General features: G+C 36.2%; 1 protein-coding gene across 3 annotated transcripts in view; it reads right to left on the bottom strand.

The window, feature by feature from the left end:
• The window catches only part of LOC149811461 (uncharacterized), a 111,780-nt gene that overhangs the window by 48,523 nt on the left and 42,966 nt on the right, over nucleotides 1–20,291 (bottom strand). For 2 of the 3 annotated variants that reach the window (XM_089993096.1, XM_089993098.1), the window contains exon 7: nucleotides 137–373. In XM_089993096.1, coding sequence (XP_089849222.1) covers nucleotides 137–373 — 237 coding nt within the window. The remainder of the gene's footprint in view (nucleotides 1–136; nucleotides 374–20,291) is intronic. The other variant, XM_089993097.1, reaches the window with a different exon arrangement.

The following is a 20,291-nucleotide window of genomic DNA, read 5'->3' as shown; positions in this document are numbered from 1 at the left end:
GCACATCAAACAATCAGGCCACATATTAGTCATCATCACATCACATGTTATCGACAATTAAAGTTGGCAACTCATCAAAACATTTTTATAAATATTGCAATGTATCTTAATGCAAATAAACAAGTGAAAGAAAAACCTTTAAGATAGGGTATCCATTTCTCCCTTTGCCTTCCCACATAACCACACCGTGAAATTGTCAGCGGCCAACTAAAACCCTTTTCTCTTCCTTGCAAACACATGACTATGTTCCTTCGCCAATCTTCTGAGAGAGCCACATGCTTCCTGGATGATGTCTGACATGGCGAGGAGTAAGGCTCAGCATCAAGTACATTTCCTTCACAATTTGATTTTGAAGGGTAACCTGAAAAAGTATCTACATGGGAAGGCAACAAAAGAAAGGCCATCATCTCCAAACAGATAAAATGATTGAAAACATATTCAGCATTGACTGCTAAATATACTTTAAAAGAGGCCACAAGCACAGAGTATGAGAATTCAGAAATTAAAACTTAATAGACCCGAAAATCCAATTTTACAAGGTCGCAAATCTGTTAACAGTCTGTTCACCTATTGCTAATTTCACCAAAACTATATGCTCCATAAAATTATGAGAATTGAACCTCACAAAATATAAGCCAGTCCATAAATACATGATGAACATCGCCATTCATGATTAAAAAAAAACTGATAAACTTCTAATTTGGTATGCCCAGCTCTTCCCATATATCTGTTCTGCAGTTTCCAGTCTCATCCTGATTCTTTCGCAATCTCCAACTAGAATGAAGGTTGAACTAACTGGAATTAATAGGTTGCAGAATAAAAGGTTCGTACATATTTGAGACATTTGGCCTGAATAATCATTCTATTAAGTGAAGAATTAAGTGCCATCTGAAATGAAATAGGGATCTTTGAAACACGAGCTTAGATTCACAAGGGAAAGTGTCATGAATGACACTAAAGCATAACCCTTAAAAAGGCTACAACTGGAAACAAAATAAAAATAAAAAGGTATTCTTTATTGATATGAAAAACCAATTGCTTAAGAAGCATTGGAATAGAATACAAGAAGGGCTGCACCGCTTTATATACACAGCTGAAAAAGGAGGACTCAACTCTATTGCTAGTCAAGTATGGACAGGACTTGACTAGCCACAGTCATTCTAGTTCAAACTGAACTAGATGACATAAAGACAAAAAAATAAAAATAAAGGAAAAAAGTTACAGAAAAGAAATGAACAATATATATTTATATATATATATAAATATATATAATAATATAATATATATATATATATATGTACAGTTTTACATTTTAACACTCCCCCTCAAACTTACGGTACAATGAGCAAAAGTTTGTCTAAGAGAAAGTGAAATCGAGGAGCAGCGAGAGGCTTTGTAAAGAAGTCTGCTAACTGATATTCTGAAGTGACATATGGCAGATCAATTATCCCGTGTAGATATTCTTCTCTGACGTAAAGACAATCAATTTCGATGTGTTTGGTGCGTTTGTGGAATGTTCTGTTACTACAATGTAGATCGCACTTTTGTTGGCACAGCACATTTGTGAAGCTTTTGTTGCTTCAGCTCCCATGTCAGCAAGCAGTCGTCGAAGCCAAACTACTTCCATGGTCGTGGTTGTCATGGCATTGTATTAAGCTTTGGTGGATAAGAGAGATACCTTCAGCTGCTTTTTACACCTCTACGAGATCAATGATTCCCCTAAAAAAACACAAAAACCAGTGGTTGAGTGTCTGTTATTGAGATCACCTCCCCAATCAGTATCAGTATATGCAATTAAATCAAGAGAAGAGGAGAAAGATAAGAAAAGTCCTCGTGAAATAGAGGACTAGATGTATCTGATAATACACATGATTGCTCCCATATGAATAAAAGTAGGAGCATATTGAAATTGACTTGCCTTGTGAACAGCAAGTGCTATATCTGGTCTGGTAATGGATAGATAGGAAAGTGTCCCGACAAGCTGTCTGTAAGGAGTAGAGTCTGCAAGAAGTTCTTCATCATCAATTTTCATTTTAACACTAACAACTTCTGGAGTGTCAACTTTCTTATCATCAGTAATACCAGACCTGAAAACAATATCAAAAGCAAATTTAGTCTGAAATAATAAATATCCTCTAGGAGAATAAGCAACTTCAATGCCTAAAAAATATCTCAACAAGTCTAAATCAGTCATTTCAAAATGAGATTTAAGAAGTGTTTTGAACGTTTCAACTCCATGTTTATCGCTTCCGGTGATGATCATATCATCCACGTAGAGAAGAAGCACAATGATCACAATTCTTAATAAACAAAGCAGTGTCAGTTAAACAGAATTGAAAATCAATATCAATCATAACACGACTAAACCTATCATACCAAGCTTTTGGTGCTTGTTTAAGTCCATAAAGAGCTTTTTCTAAGCGAAGGACTTTACCCTTAGGAATGCTTAGACCAGGAGGGGGTTCCATGTATACTTCTTCAACTAGCTTTCACTTTAAAAAGGCATTTTTGACATCCATTTGAAAAATAGACCATTTTTTGATAGAAGCTAAGGCAATTAAGGTTCGGACAGTTGTCATACGAGCCACCGGAGCAAAGGTTTCTTCATAATCAATCACATATTCTTGGGCATAACCTTTGGCTACTAATCGGGTTTTATATCTTTCAAGAGTACCATCACTCTTGGTTTTAATTTTATAAACCCATCGACATCCTATAGTTTTCTCCCCTAGAGGAAGATCTTGAATAGTCCATGTAGAAGCCTTTTCAAGTGCATCTAATTCAGCTTTCATGGCTTCTATCCATTTGATATCATTTTTTGCTTGAAAATATGGATGGTTCTTCATATGAGTGAATTAATGCAATAACTGCCCTATATGTGGGTGAGAAGGACTCGTATGATACAAACTTTCCTGGAGGCCTCGAGACTCAGGATGATTGTCTAGTTGGAATGTTAGAATATTTTTCAAGTGCACATGGAGGATTAGACTTTTGTCGCCTGAAATATTGAATACTAGTATCCCTATGAACTTCATTTTCAACATTATGATTACGATCAATAATTCTTTAAGCATCATTAAAGTTACAATCAAGGTCATATTTATCAGATGTTGATGTTAGATCTAGCAAAAAGGAGTACTCAGTGACGTCTTTTAATTTTCTAAAATCAAAGAACCTCTCCTTTTCAAGAAAGGAAACATTTCTAGACACATATAGTCTATTATTTTTTAAGTCAAAACATCTATAACCTTTCTGATTTTCAGCATATCCTAAAAAGGCACAGGGAATCGCACGAGAGAAAAGTTTATCATTTTTGTCAGTAAATATGAAATATTTGCACCCAAATATTCTTAGTCTAAAGTAGTCTGGAGAAATGTTCATAAGTTTTTCAATGAGAGTGATATTTTGTAACGAAGATGGCATCCTATTAATGAGATAGGTGGCAGTTAAGGCAGCTTCTGCCCAAAAATCGTTCGGGACTTGATTTGCTATTAATAAAGTCCTAGTGGTTTCTATAATATGGTGATGTTTTCGTTCCGCCCGTCCATTTTGTTGAGGTGTATAAGGACAAGATCTTTGATGTGTGATGCCATGCAATTTAAGATAATTTTGAAAATTTGTGGATAAAAACTCTCCCCTTGAATCTACGTGAAAATAGTAATATCATTTTGAAACTTGTTTTTAACCATATTATAAAAAGTTTGAAAGTATGAAAATACTTCAGACTTATGTTTGAGAAAATAAATCCACGTATGTCGGGAGAAATCATCGACAAAAATAACATAGTAAACAAATCATCCTTTAGAAATTACTGGTGCAGGACCCCAAACATCCGAGTGTATTAATTCAAGTGGTCTTGAAGAGAAAAAGGTTCTGTTCTGAAATGGTAATCTTTTCATTTTGCCGAGAATACAATCTTTACAATCAAATGATTTAGAGTTACAAAATTTCCCTAGATTTGGAAAATGTTGGATTTTGGCTATATGTGAGTGATCAAGTCTCTTATGCCACAGTTCCAACTCTATTTTCTGAATATTATAACAAACAGCTTTCTTCGGCATTTCCAAAAAATCCATGTAATAAAGTCCTCCTCTATGGCCTTCCCCAATCAGCTTGCCTGACTGACGATCCTGTACCCAACAACCATGAAAAGAAAAGGAAATATTACACTCATAATCAGAAATTTGAGATACAGATAAAAGATTTAAATTTAATTTGGGAACATGTCTAATTTCTGGAATAGAAAATTTCTTTGTTTTATAATTTTTTTCAAAATTTCCTATTCCCTTCTATTTCAAGAGAAGTCCCATCAACAATAAAGACCTTTGACACACTTGTTTTATTTTTAACACATTTGGATAGACTTTGATTATTTGGGGTCATATGAAAAGATGCACCAGAGTCAAGAAGCCAAGAAATTTTACCTGGATCAGAAAAAGATGAGGTTGCGCCAGTTGAAGCTTCAGATGAGGAAGACACACCTTTGATGAGAGGCTAAAGAATCTCCATTAGTTGGGCCAGAGAAACTGGTGCATCCTGATCTTTAGGCTCCGATCCAGCAATTGCAGCTCTTTTTTCTCTCAGGTCCTTAAGTTTGGGACATTGTGGCCTGTAGTGTCATGGTTCATGACAGTGATGACAAATAACTTTCTTCTTATCATACTCACCATTTTGTCGGTTAAAGTGAGGAGGCCTATATGATCGAACATGATTCTCTAGTCTAGATACGGCTAAAACAGAATCATCTTCAATTTTTTAAGAACCTTTCCGGAAACAATTTTCTTCCATTGTTAACTCTTCAATAGTTTCAATAATAGAAGAAATTTTTCCTTGGTGAAGGAGGGCCGATTTACTAGTTTCAAATTCCGGCTTTAATCCAGTGATAAACTGGTAAAAATGTTCAGCATCGAGTTGTTTTTGATGAAGCTCAATGTCTTCGGCACAATGCCACTTTGGTTCTAAAAGAAAAAGTTTTTCCCAAAGTTCGGACAACCCATTATAATATTCACGAATAGTTTTGTCTCCTTGTGTCATCATTCGAACTTTTTCTTGGAGGTTGCACACGTGTGCAATATCTTTAAGGGAATACATATTCTTAAGGTATTCTCATGCCTTATCGGCATGATCAAATTTGGCAAGACTTGAGCATTTTTTAATGTCAACGCTATTGATAAGCCATGACATTATCTTCGCATGAGATATTCTTCATTCTTTCCATTTCTTCTCGTATGAGGCAAGAGCCTTGATTTTCTATTCTTCCGATAGAAGGACCTCTTTATCTCCCTCCTTTTTAGTAAGACATAGCTTAGGTTCCGAATCGAAACCATCCACAATCTCCCATAGGCCTTTTCCCCATATATGGTGCTTCATGATTGAAGCCCATGTTACATAGTTCGTATCGCTTACTTTCATAGGCATGATGGTGACTTTATCATTGTCATCCATTGATTACAAGGAAGAGAGGAATAGGGATAGAAGAGAAATGAAAAAGAAAGAAGAAAATACAATACAACAAGATGTGAAATCTTCCCCAATGAAGTGATAAAACACTTCTCTTCAAGTGGCAAACACTTTTGTAAATGGGCATGAAAATCGAAGCAGCTTTTCCTCAAGATCTAGTACTTCCGCAGCTCTGATACCATGAAATGAAATAGGGATCTTCGAAACACGAGCTTAGATTCACAAGGGAAAGTGTCATGAACGACACTAAAGCATAACCCTTAAAAAGGGTATAATTGAAAACAAAATAAAAATAAAAAGGTATTTTTTATTGATATGAAAAACCAATTGCTTAAGAAGCATTGGAATAGAATACAAGAGGGTTTGCACCCCTTTATATACACAGCTGAAAGAGGAGGACTCAATAGAGTTGTTGGACTGTGTCCAACAGCTATATTGCTAGTCAGACTTGACTAGCAACAGTCATTCTAGTTCAAACTGAACAAGATGACATACAACAACAACAACTACTACGCCTTCATCCCAAAACAATTGGGGTTGGCGATATGAACCAAAAAAGAAAGTCATTCTTTGTCTTCCACGTGAATCCTTCTCCTCCAATCATTTCTATCCAATGCCATGTCCTCAGTGAGGTTCAAAGCATTCATATCCTTTCCTATCATCTCCATCCATGTCTTCCTAGCCCTACCCTGACCTCTTTTAACTAATATATTTTCTCATTTCTCCATCCTTCTAACTGGAGCATCATTAGGCCTTCGTCGAATATGTCCAAACCACCGTAAACGATTCTCTCTCATTTTATTTTCAATGGGTGCAACGCCTACCTTCTTATGTATCTCCTCGTTCTGAATCTTATCTTTTATTGTATTTCCACACATCCATCTAAGCATACGCATCTCAGCTACACTCATTTTTTGAATATGATGTCTCTTGGTATCCCAACATTCCGTACCATATAGTAAAGCGAGCCTAATAGTCGTCCTATAAAACTTTCCCTTCAACCGCAATGGCATTCTACGATCGCACAACACTCAAGTTGCACTTTTCCATTTCATCCACCCAACCTTTATCCTATGATTTAGGTCTCCATCAATTTCTCCATACTTTTGAATGATATATCCCAAATATTTGAAACAATCATCCACCGGTATTTCTTGCTCACCAAGCTTCACTACACTCCCATCACTACTTCTGTAACGCCCCAAAATTTTAACCCAAATTTAAGAGGAATTTTTTTTATAACAGCGAAAACAATTAATAATATAGGGTTAAGAATTTCGAGACATTACGGTGGAGAGAAAACCCAACACATTTATTTCATTCCCTTTATCAATGAAAATCATCAGAGTTAAAATCATAAAAGGAACTCAAACTATTCCTGGAACAATAAATCCAAAAATCTCGATCCGATGCCCCATCCCGCAACCGCTCATAAACCCTATTCTTTACCTGAAAATAGTAAATTAATTGGAATTAGACTACTACGTCTAAGTAGGAAAACTGTAACTCTTAATGCAGGTATATCATGAATCTCGCACGTGATGTGGGTGTCAAAGGGATTTTCAACATATATCTAAACAAGTAAGCAGATTATGCAACAAAAATCAACAATCATAAATCTGAGCATGTAAGCATATTCCATAACAATAACTGAGCAGGTGAAGCATATTACGCAACACTAATAAGCAAGTGAGGTAGGTTATGCAACAGCAACTAACAATAACCTACATAACTTTCATGTAATAGTTCAATCATCTCGTATCTACACATTTCAGGATGTCATTTCATCACAACTACTTCATATCCACACATTTCAGGATTTGAATTACATCACACGCTCAGAACATAAAGCATGCTAGAAAGAATATGAAATTGTCTCTTTAATGACTCAACTCACTGTGATACCTAACTGTTCTAAATAATGATTATTTTATCTTATCTTATCTCGTGGGTACACACGAGCCAAGGCAACCATCACAGAAGAGAACGTTCGGGGGTATATTATTCAAAGTTATTTTATTAACCCGAACATTCTAACTGAGACTGAAAATCCTAAGGGAGCGGCCAGTGACCGAGAGAATCTCCCAAAGGCCAAAACCAAAACAGGATGCATCCTAACTTCTGCAGAAGAACAAAGAGCTACCACCTAGAATATATTGGTAGTCCGGGTCCCCCCCCCCCCCAACTCCGAGGACTGGGGACCAACGAGTCACTTTAGCTCGAAACAAGAAATACGTCCCCGGAGTTTTGTACCACCTACCCTCTCCAAGGTAAGCCTGAATCTGAGTGGGTTAATCTTTTCATTTAATTATATTCCCGAAGTATAGGGCATTTCCCCGACTTCCTTCTACTATCATAGCAGTAGAATTCCCAACCTTAGTCATTTTACCAAGGTGTATAAAACAGTCCCAACCCTTTGTCACATTGATTGCATAAACCCACTCAAAGTGCTCCGATGCCTTTAAACCAGTCAAGCACACAAGCCTCGGTACCTTTAAACCAGTCATGCCACAGAATTTAGATTTAAGTTTTTCATCAGTCTTATGGTTATTACCCAGTGTGCTTCGGTACCTTTAAACCGGTAAGCACCGATGCCCCGGTACCTTTAAACCAGTCGGGCACACAACACTTAAGATTAAGTTTTTCATTGATTGCACTGCCATAGCACACAAGCTAACAGTCCAAGTACCCACATCAGGTATCCATTTAGTTATGCAGACCCAACTGATTCCTATAGGGACCATGCCATGTAATCTCAAAAGTGTTATAACTCATTTACATATATCAATTTCATATGCAGCTACATATCAACTCGACTAACAATTTAATATGCATCTAAAAAGGTACTAAGTATCAGCTTAGTAAGCAACTTCCTATGAAACAGAACATTATCATCAATTAGGCAGCTAACTAGGCAATGAGCATCAGGTTATTATGCAATTTCATATAAAACATAATAGCCTCATAATATGCAACTGAATTAATCATGGAGAAACTATTCAAAACATGCCACGATTTGAATATTACAATTTCATAATCTGTGGTATTTAAATGGAGAAATAATCGTACAAACTCTGAGTATTAACACTTTCAAAACAAGTGACAAGTATAAAATTTTAAGAAGTCGGAATAATGACATGTGTCATACCATATTAGTACCTGCACAATAGTTTTCATTCAGCCAACGGGGTCTACTATTCGTACCAATACTCAGATTATGTATATTGTAATCGGGTGCTTGACATCCTCTAACAGGGTCAGTCAAGACTGATTTTCAGAACTCAATTGAAAAAAAGAAATCTTAATTAAGTCATAACGTTGATACATCTATATATTGTCTATATTATCAAGAACCACATAGGATATAAATGCAACTATTTTCTTTGCTATTACAACATCATGATATTGAGGGGATTGTGCCACCCCCTTTCCAGAACACACACCGCAACCGACATTTATTATAAATCTTACATGCACAACAAAGAACTTCTGACCTCTACATCTAAAACATCACTTCCTTATTAATGAGAAATTCAGAAATTCCATAGGAAACAGACACATAATTAATCAATGAGAACCAAGGATTTCCACTTAATCGAATGAGGAAGGAAACAATGTGAGGAGGCCATCCTATGAAATAATAGGTTTGCTAAAAACATTTAAAGAGACTGTATGGCCATTTAGCAACTAAGCCCAAGTTCTCACTCGTTATCCGAACATATTTGGTGCTTCATCAAATGCAGAAAAACTAAACATACCTAATGCCATTGAATACTTCAGATAATACCTTGTACATGTTTTTAAATATGCAAGTTTACTGAGAATATGTATGTTAAAAATGAAGACAGACTTCTCATATTGCCAATCATATATATAATCACCCATGAACAGAAATTGACATTATATTCAGTTTAAGACCGTACCACATCTTTCTGGCTACTTACAATAATGCAGTGATTGATTAACCAACAGAACAGTACTTCCTGGATCTTGGAGTTCAAACAGAATTCGATTAGAATCAGTGCATACAAACTTCGTTGTCATCAAACCCCCTCCATACCAGTTTCTGTCAAAATCTCTACCTCCCACACTCTTCCTCTCTCGGCATCGCTGTCGCCGCCAGCGACCTCCCTGCAACATTCTCCCCTGTTCGAGCTCGGGTAACATCGCCGCCACCCTCTTTGCTTCACACCCACCGTCTCTCTCTTCTCCCTGTTCCTCTTGACCGTGCTCGATAGTGGAGCAGTGAACACCGGCGACATCCCAATCGTGGCAGCCTCCTCCCTCTCGCCGAAACAGGTAGGATCTCTGTAGCTTTTCCTGTAGCTATACATATGCTCGGGTGTGTGCGTGGGAAACCAAAAAGGAAAACCCCCAAATCAAACCCTCGGGATTTAGGTACAGGTTTTTGGTGTTTTTTTCATGTGTGGATGTTCCGTATGCACGGTATTGCGATGTGAAAAGTTTATTTATGAGATCTCGATTCTACGATCGCACAACACTTTCCCTTCAACCGCAATGGCATTCTACGATCGCACAACACTCAAGTTGCACTTTTCCATTTCATCCACCCAACCTTTATCCTATGATTTAGGTCTCCATCAATTTCTCCATACTTTTGAATGATATATCCCAAATATTTGAAACAATCATCCACCGGTATTTCTTGCTCACCAAGCTTCACTACACTCCCATCACTACTTCGTTGCTTACTAAACTGACATTCCATATATTATGTCTTACTCTTACTCAACTTAAAACCTCTTGTTTCCAATGTCTGTCTCCATAATTCTAACTTAGCATTAACCCCAGCTCTAGACTCATCAATCAAAACAATATCATCAGCAAACAACATACACCACGACACATTTTCTTGAATTGATCTCGTAAGCTCATCCATCACTATAGCAAATAGGAAATGGCTTAAAGCATATCCTTGATGTAACTCAAACCTTATAGGAAAATTGGTTGTCACCCCTCCACAAGTGCAGACATTGGTTACTGCTCCTTCATACATATCCTTAGTTATACTAATGTACTTGAGAGAAACACCTTTCTTCATCATTGTCCACCAGAGAACATCCCTAGGTACTCTATCGTATGCCTTCTCCAAATCAATAAAAACCATATGCAAATCTTTGTTCGTCTCTCTATTTCTCTCAATAAGTTGTCTAAGAAGATGTATAGCTTTCATAGTTGATCTTCCGGGCATAAAACCAAATTGATTCTCCGATATCATGACAACCTTCCTCAACCTAGACTCAATCACCCTCTCCCAAGGTTTCATAAAGACAAAAAAATAAAAATAAAGAAAAAAAGTTACAGAAAAGAAATGAAAAATATATTTATATATATAATAATATAATAATATTATTATATATATACAGTTTTACATTTTAACACAATCACCGGGTACATATATCACTACGTTCAATGAACAAAGCTTCTCACAATGAAAACCATCAAATTTATGAAACAAAACAAACAAAAATACATAACATTAGGGAGAATTACAAGAAAAGAGGATGGCAGGTAATTTTTTAAGCTAATGAAACGAAATATCAATGCACTTAAACAAGTATATAAAACGGAAAATGACCGTACTATACGACAAAAATGATGCGTTTTTCGAAATGCCCTACAATTTTTTAAATTCGCCCAATGTCCAAATTTACAAATGTCTGACTTCTTTAAAACCATTTTACCCTTCGCACGAGTAAACCTCCTGAAGTTTGCGTGATATATCAGTACGCTTTTCAGGTATCGCAAACTCTCACTAAAAGGCAGATTCGCCCATTTTTTTTGTTTGCAGACGTCACAATGGTCCAACAACAACAACTACGCCTTCATCCCAAAACAATTGGGGTCGGCGATATGAACCAAAAAAGAAATTCATTTTGGGTCTTCCACATGAATCCTTTTCCTCCAATCATTTCTATCCAACGCCATGTCCTCGGTGAGGTTCAAAGCATTCATATCCTTTCCTATCATCTCCATCCAAGTCTTCCTAGGCCTACCCCGACCTCTTTTAACTAATATATTTTCCCATTTCTCCAACCTTCTAACTGGAGCATCATTAGGCCTTCGCCGAATATGTCCAAACCACCGTAAACGATTCTCTCGCATCTTATTTTCAATGGGTGCAACACCTACCTTCTTACGTATCTCTTCGTTCCGAATCTTATCTTTTATTGTATTTCCACACATCCATCTAAGCATCCGCATCTCAGCTACACTCATTTTTTGAATATGATGTCTCTTGGCAGCCCAACATTCCGTACCATATAGTAAAGCGGGCCTAATAGTCATCCTATAAAACTTTCCCTTCAACCGCAATGGCATTCTACGATCGCACAGCACTCCAGTAGCACTTTTCCATTTCATCCACCCAACCTTTATCCTATGATTTAGGTCTCCATCAATTTCTCCATACTTTTGAATGATATATCCCAAATATTTGAAACAATCATCCACCGGTATTTCTTGCTCACCAAGCTTCACTACACTCCCATCACTACTTCGTTGCTTACTAAACCGACATTCCATATATTCTGTCTTACTCTTACTCAACTTAAAATCTCTTGTTTCCAATGTCTGTCTCCATAATTCTAACTTAGCATTAACCCCAGCTCTAGACTCATCAATCAAAACAATATCATCAGCAAACAACATACACCACGGCACATTTTCTTGAATTGATCTCGTAAGCTCATCCATCACTATAGCAAATAGGAAATGGCTTAAAGCAGATCCTTGATGTAACCCAAACCTTATAGGAAAATTGGTTGTCACCCCTCCACAAGTGCGGACATTGGTTACTGCTCCTTCATAAATATCCTTAATTATACTAATGTACCTGAGAGAAACACCTTTCTTCATCATTGTCCACCAGAGAACGTCCGTAGGTACTCTATCGTATGCCTTCTCCAAATCAATAAAAACCATATGCAAATCTTTGTTCCTTTCTCTATTTCTCTCAATAAGTTGTCTAAGAAGATGTATAGCTTTCATAGTTGATCTTTCGGGCATAAAACCAAATTGATTCTCCGATATCATGACAACCTTTCTCAACCTAGACTCAATCACCCTCTCCCAAAGTTTCATAGTATGACTTATGAGTTTTATACCACGATAGTTTGTGCAATCTTGTATATCACCCTTATTCTTATATACATGCACCAACGTACTCTTCCTCCACTCATTAGGCATCTTATTTGTCCGCCAAATCTTGTTAAAAAGATTTGTCAACCATTCTAAACATTTCTCTCCCAAGCATTTCCAAGCCTCGATAGGTATACCATCTGGGTCAACTGCCCTTCTTGATTTCATTTTCTTCAAAGCCTCTGCAATTTCTTTCTTTTGAATCTTGCGCATGAAATCACGATTCATCTCATGAAAAGGAATGGACAAGTCTCCAAGATCTTGAGCATAACTTCCATTAAATAGCTTATCAAAATAATATTTTCATCTCTCCTTAATCTCCTCATCTTTGACTAAAACCCTTTGTGTTTCATCTTTGATACATCTAACCATACCCAGATCCCTCGATCTCCTATCTCTCATCTTTGCAAGTCTATAAATATCATTCTCGCCCTCTTTGGTATCCAACTTGTCATAAACCTCCTGATATACCTTATTTCTCGTGTTTCGAACTACATTTTTAGCTTCCTTCTTTGCTATCACATACTTCTCCAAATTCTCATTATCACGACTCTTACTTAGATTTCTATAACACTCTCTTTTAACCTTAATAGCTAATTTGACATCCTCGTCCTACCATGACGTATCATTACCTAGCGATGCACCGCCTTTAGACTCACCCAATACCTCCTTAGCCACCTTTCTCATGCCACCCGCTATCTTATTCCACATTGATTCTGAATCCTACTCGAGACACCAATCAGCTTCCTTAACTACCTGCTCTACAAACATTCCTTGTTTAGCTCCTTTGAGTGCCCACGACTTAATTCTAGGATATATCCTATGTCTATCCGTTTTGCGGCATTGTCTAATTCTAAGATCTAAAATTAAGACTCTAAGTTGTGTAGCTACACTTTCTCCTGGTATAACCTTACAATCGATGCAACAACCCTTATCTTTCTTTCTAAGTAGGAAAAAATCTATCTGATTCGTATTAACCCCACTTTTAAATCTTACTAGGTGAGACTCCCTCTTCCTAAACCAAGTGTTTGCTAAGATCATATCATAGGACAAACCAAAATCTAAAATCCTTTCTTCACTTTCGTTTCTTTCTCCTATACCATAGCCTCCATGGATACTCTCAAATCCATCCCTACTAATGCCTACATGTCCATTAAGGTCACCGCCGATGAAAAGCTTTTCTCCATAAGATATCCCTTGTACTACTCCATCTAAATCTTCCCAAAATTGACGCTTAATGGAATCATCAAAACCTACTTGAGGTGCATAAACACTAATAATATTTATAATATTTGTACCTAATACTAATTTAATAAGTAAAATCCTATCACCCTTCCTACGGACCTCAACTACATTATCTATAAACTCACGACTCATAACAATCCCTACTCCATTCCTATTTCTATTTATTCCTGTATACCAAATCTTATATCCCCAAGGTTCTATCACTTTTGCCTTCTCACCTACCCATTTGGTCTCTTGTAGACATAAAATATCAATCTTTTTCCTACACATAACATCTACTAACTCTACCAACTTACCAGTTAAAGACCCTATGTTCCAAGTGGCTAACCTAATTTTATGGTCTTAGACTAACTTCTTTACCCCCACCCGTCCAACAAAGTGAGGGAACCCTTGCCTATTTGACACCACACCCGGGCGTCGGTGTGACACGTCGCTTCCGGGCGACGACCTAGCAACCCTTGCCCATTTATCACTGCCTCCGGGCCTATAGAGTACAGCGCGTCGCTTAGTAGGGAACGCCCCAACGAAATTCTCATATTGGTTCATATTCATAGGGTATGACTAAGTTTTTATGTTGGCTGTCACTGGCCTACCGCAACCCTCCTCCTTTATCCGGGCTTGGGACTGGCAGTGTATAACTAAACAGTTTGTGAACTTTCTATAACTGAAACTTGTCGAAACTTCGAAAATAGTCCACTAAATTCGCATATATAGTACGAGGTTGGCATGGCCAAATTCGCAAACTTGTTATAACTGAAATTTGTCGAAACTTCACAAATATTTCACTAAATTTGCATATATAGTATTAAATTCGCATAACCAAAACTGCGAACTTCCTGTAACTGAAACATGTCGTAACTTCGCAACTATTCACTAAATTCGTATATATAGTACAAAGTTCGCATAACCAAATTTATAAGCTTCCTTACCTGAAACTTGTAACTTCGCAAATATTCCACCTAAATTTGCATATATAGTACGAAGTTCGTATGACTAAATTTGTGAACTTCCTCTAACTGAAACTTGGCGAAACTTCGCAAATATTTCATTAAATTTGCATATATAGCACGAAATTCGCATAGTACTGTTTGGATCTCATTTAAGTAACTGATCCTCACGGAGATCTGCAAATATGGGGCAATTTGTGCAAATATTTAGTGTGTGAATTTTCTTACATTTGCATACTTGTTGAATCATATATAAAGTCATTTTTGTTCAACCCCAACTCTTTTTCTCTAAAACCCTCACCGTTTTTCCTCTTCCCTTGAGACGATTCCCGAAAAAAAAATTCTACATTCTAACGAAATTGCGGCATCCTTCGCATCGACTTCTCAGGTTAGGTCAAAAGGTAAGTTTTATACAAACAATATACATATATGCATATTGTTTTATTTTATTCTAAATTTTTTTCTTTGTTTCTACATATCAGCATTTAATAGCCTCATGGGTATTTGTGTTTGGTTGTTATAGATTTTTTTTATGTTTTTTTTGTGTTTTATTTAATATTTATCAATGAATTTACCGTTTAGGGTTTACTATGTTTAGGTTTTTTTCATAGAAATATGTGTTGTAGATGATTTATTTATTTTTTTATCCTTTAATTAATATTTGGTGTTTTTGTCTTGATGTAATGAGGCTAGGGTTTACAGTGAACAAGCATTGAATAGGGGTTATGAATTATTGTAGGTAGTTGGTTCTCAGAGTGGTTGTTGTAGGTAGTTATGTCAATTGAATCTATAAAGTGTATATGAATGCCTTTTTTTAGATGTTATTTTCATTAGATGAATGATATGTTGTGTGGTTGGTCTTGGTGTATGCAGTTAATGATGGCCTCTGAAATGGTTAAAAATTAAAATATACTATATTAACATTGATCACCTTAATTGCAAATTTATAGTGGTCTCCAAAAACAGTATCTATAAAGAATTTATAGCTTTGATGTCTCGTAAAACCGAATAAGTGGAAGAGTCAATCATCCATCAGTATAGTTGTTCTCTGAACGTAGATAGCCAACATATATAGATAGATGTGTTGGACGACGATGATGATGTAGAATCGATGTTATTTATGTTAAATTGTATCTCCAATGTACATATACTTTTATATGTATATAACGAAAGATACATATACATATATGTATATGTATCTATTGTTATATATATATATATATATATATTCCCTTCATGTAACCCCTAGGGGTATTTTTGTCTTTTGTTCTATTTTATGCATAATTACACTTGTAAATATGTTTGTAATTTATTTCTTTTTATTTTCTTCTTTTCCTTTTTCCTTTTTTCTCTTTTCTTTTTCTAAAGTTGACTTAGTCAACCTTGGAGGGGGTCCAACACTAGTCGTTGGACCCCTCCAACGGTTAGATTTCTAACCGTTGGAGGGGTTCCAACGACTAGTGGGAGCCCCTCCAAGGCTTCCTCTCTTATATAAAAGGGGTTGAACCCCTATTGCATTTTCATTCGTTGTTGGGAGCATTGTCCTCCAACTTGTTCAATAAAATTCTTTATATTTTGCATTTGGGTTCTCTTTTTGTACCTTTGTGTACATTGTTCTAAGTGTTCTTCTGCCTTTGTGCACCTCTCCCTTTGTGGTGGTTGTGCGTATTTAGCATTATATCTCTCTTGAGATATTTTCACATGGTATCAAAGCAAGGTTGGAGATTGAAGATTGTGTGATTTTTCGTCTTTTTCAAAGTGCCTCGTAAAGTGTGCCCTTGGCTTCTTGGTGATTGAAGTAAGGACTTCTCTTCCATCAATATTTTGGAAGATTCTTACGACAAGAAAGACTTAAGGATTCCTTGTGGTACGTACGTATATTCTCCATTCTTCCTTCTCTAATGGGTGAGAAAGAGTCCCATTTTTCACTTGGTTTCAAATTAAATGGCTCCAACTACCATGTTTGGGCTGGTAATATGGAGGCTCACATTAAGAAGAAAGGTCTTTGAGGATATGTTAAAGGAAACATTCCCGAACCCGAACCTAAGATCACCATTATTGATAAGGGTGAAATAAAGGTTGTTGATGGCGAAGAAAGAGAAAAAGTTTTTGAAGAATATAACAAAATACATGAAGAATGGGAGATGAAAATTTACAAAATTCTCTCATGGTTCTTTTCTTCCGTTGAAACGAAGATAAATGCCAATATTTTGAAGTTCAAGAAAGCCTTTCAAGTATGGGAATATCTCGAAAGAATATATGCTTCGAGAGACTTGTCTCATAAATATTACCTTCAAAAGAAGGCATTAACCCTTCAACAAGGAGAAATGTCCGTTAGAGAATATTTTGTCGAGCTATCCACTATTTGGGATGAACTTGCTCTTCAAGAACCTAAATAGAGTGGAGAGGCTATTGAATTAAGGGCTAAACAACTTGAAGAGGATCACTTCTTCAACTTTTTAAACGGGCTTAGACCCGAATTCGAGCAAACTAAGTCCTCTCTCTTGTCTTCTTTCTCTTCTCATCCGTTGGAAGATGTACTTACCAAGCTAAGTGGAGAAGAAACTCGATTGGGGATGAATAAAACCAATCAAAGTGTGTTGGCCGTTCCCTCTAAAGATGAAGATGAGGGTGCTTATGACATCTCTAGACCAGGGAATAATGTTAAAACATATAAACCCCCTCACTTCAACAAAAATCAAGGAGAAAGAGAAAATGGTGGACAATATGAAAGAAGAAATTATAGCAAAAATCATATGTCACTTTTGCAAAGAACCGGGTCATATTAAACCGGTATGTCCTAAATGGAAAAAGATGGTGGCTATGTTTACAACTTTCCAACAATACAAGGAGGAAGGACCGTCAACTTCCAACAATGTTACATTATCTCTAAATCAAATAATGGAAGCTCTTCAACCTCTCCTCAAGGGATCTATTTCCGGAGCCGCCATATCCACCTTCTCTCCTCCCGGTAAGATTCTTTGGCTCTTAGACTCGGATGCATCCTTTCATATGACTCCAAATGTTTTTGCACTTTCTTAATACTCAAAAAATTTGTCACACTTTTGTTTCTACGGTGAATGGGGCTTCTCTTGAAATAAAGGGAATTGGAGATTTTGAAAGTCAAGGTTTTTTTGTTCCTAAAGTTAGATTTATCCTAAAATTGAATTTAAATTTGCTTTTCGTCTCTCAACTATCGGATCATGGGTGTGATATCAAATTCTCGTCAAATAAATGTTGGATACAGGATCGTCGGTCCAGGAAGTTGATTGGAGAAGGCTCTAGGAAGAGAGATCTATACTTTATGAAATTTCTTCAAATTTCAAAACACTCTTTTTGTAATGTTGCCCAACATAAGGATATAAATGTTTGGCATAAACGCCTTGGGCATCCAAATATTGTCAAGCTTTCTTATTTACATTTTACCAAAACTTTATATAAAGACAACTTCAATTGTAATGATTGTATTCTTGGTAAAATGATAAGCTTACCTTTTGGACAAAGAACAATGTTTTCAACTAAGCCTTTTGAAATTGTGCATTCGGATGTACGGGGACCGGCACCCGTTGTGTCTAAGGGAGGGTTTTCATATTATGTTATTTATGTTGATGATTTTTCAAGATATAGTTGGATCTACTTCCTCAAGCATAAACACAAGGTGTTCTCTACCTTTAAGGTTTTTTATATGATGATACAAAACCAATTTAATAGTAAATTACAAATTTTTAGAACCGATTCCGGAGGAAAATATCTTTCAAATGATTTCAAAAGTTATATTGAAAATAATGAAATTATTCACCAAAGGTCTTGTCCTAAAACTCTTCAACAAAATGGATTATCTGAACGAAAACATAGACATATATTAGAAACTACAAGAACATTACTCATTTCTCAAAAAAATCCAAAAAGAATTTGGGCCGAAGCGGCTCTTGCATCAGTTTACCTCATAAATCGACTTCCATCCAAAAATTTGAACCAAATAACCCCTTTTGAAATCTTATATAAAAAGAAAGCCGACTACAATAGACTAAGAATTTTTTATTGTAAGTGTTTTGTCCTCAGCGACAAAAATGATAAATTGTCTCCTAAAGTTATTCCTTGTGCGTCTTTGGGTTATTCGAAAACACAAAAAGGTTTTAGATGTTATGATATTAAAAATAACAAACTATATGTTTCAAGAAACGTGACCTTTTTAGAGAACATAAGTGGCTTTGAAGAACACAAAGCTCATGAAGATAATGTCGATTACTCTTTCTTGTTTGAACTATTATCTAGAAATAAAGATTTTTTTTAGTGATGATGAAGTAAATGAGGATGTGGGTATAAGTGAAAGTACTCTACAACCCATCCAACATGAAGAAGAAATGATAGTTGAACCAATCACCTATACACACAGAGATAAAAGTACCTTTAGAAGTGCAATAGAAAAATATAGTGACCCTAGTGAATCTTCTAACCAATCTCGAAGAACCGAAAGATCTAGGAAAAATCCTTCTAGATTTATATCCTATGAGTCCTTTTCTCCAAACCATAGGGCATGTCTTAGTGCTATTTAGTCCTACCAAGAACCTAGAAATTTTGGAGAAGCCGAGGAAAGAATAGAGTGGAGGGAAGCCATGGATAACGAGCTTAGAGCCCTCAACAAAGCTAAAACTTGGGTTTTTCAAGATCTCTCAAAAGGAAAGAAATCAATAGGATGTAGATGGGTTTATAAAGTCAAAACCAAGAGTGATGGCACTTTTGAGAGATATAAAGTTTGCATTGTCGCTAAAGGATATAGTCAAGAATACGACATTGATTACGAAGAAACCTTTGCCCCTGTTGCACGAATAGTCATTGTTAGGTGTTTGATCACCATTGCCTCTATTAAAAACTGGAATATTTATCAAATGGATGTCAAAAATATTTTTGTAAACGGGGACCTTAATGAAGAAGTATATATGGATGCTCCTCCCGGCTTGGATGTTCCAAAGGGAAAAGTCCTTCGTTTGCAAAAAGCTTTTTATGGTTTAAAATAAGCTCCTAAAGCTTGGTATGATCGATTTAATGAAGTAATGGTTCAAAATAGTTTTGTTTCATGCTACACTGACACTCTTTGTTTGTTAAAAGGTCTAATGCAGGTAAGTTGATTTTTCTGCTTTATGTTGATGATATGTTGATAACAGGTAGTGACATAAAGGGTATCAAAGATATTAAAAACACTTTGAAAGAAAGGTTTAAAATGTTAGATTTGGGGTATCTAACTTATTTTTTTGGTATTGAGGTAGCCTATTCTCGTAGAGGCTATTTTTTGTCTCAAACCAAACTTGCATGTGAGATTCTTGACAGATCTGGTATTACTGATGAAAAAATTTGTGAAACTCCTGAAATTGTGGGATCAAAGATGAAAATCGATGATGGGATTCTGTTGAAAGATCCTACCCCCTACAGGCAACTTGTGGGGTCTCTAATGTATCTTAGCATCACAAGGCCAGACAT

Source organism: Nuphar pumila, chromosome 17, assembly GCF_984573655.1.
Source record: "Nuphar pumila chromosome 17, dmNupPumi1.hap1.1, whole genome shotgun sequence".
NCBI lineage: Eukaryota > Viridiplantae > Streptophyta > Magnoliopsida > Nymphaeales > Nymphaeaceae > Nuphar > Nuphar pumila.
The sequence above is the reverse complement of the archived record's forward strand: the minus strand, read 5'-3'. Positions and strand labels throughout refer to the sequence as shown.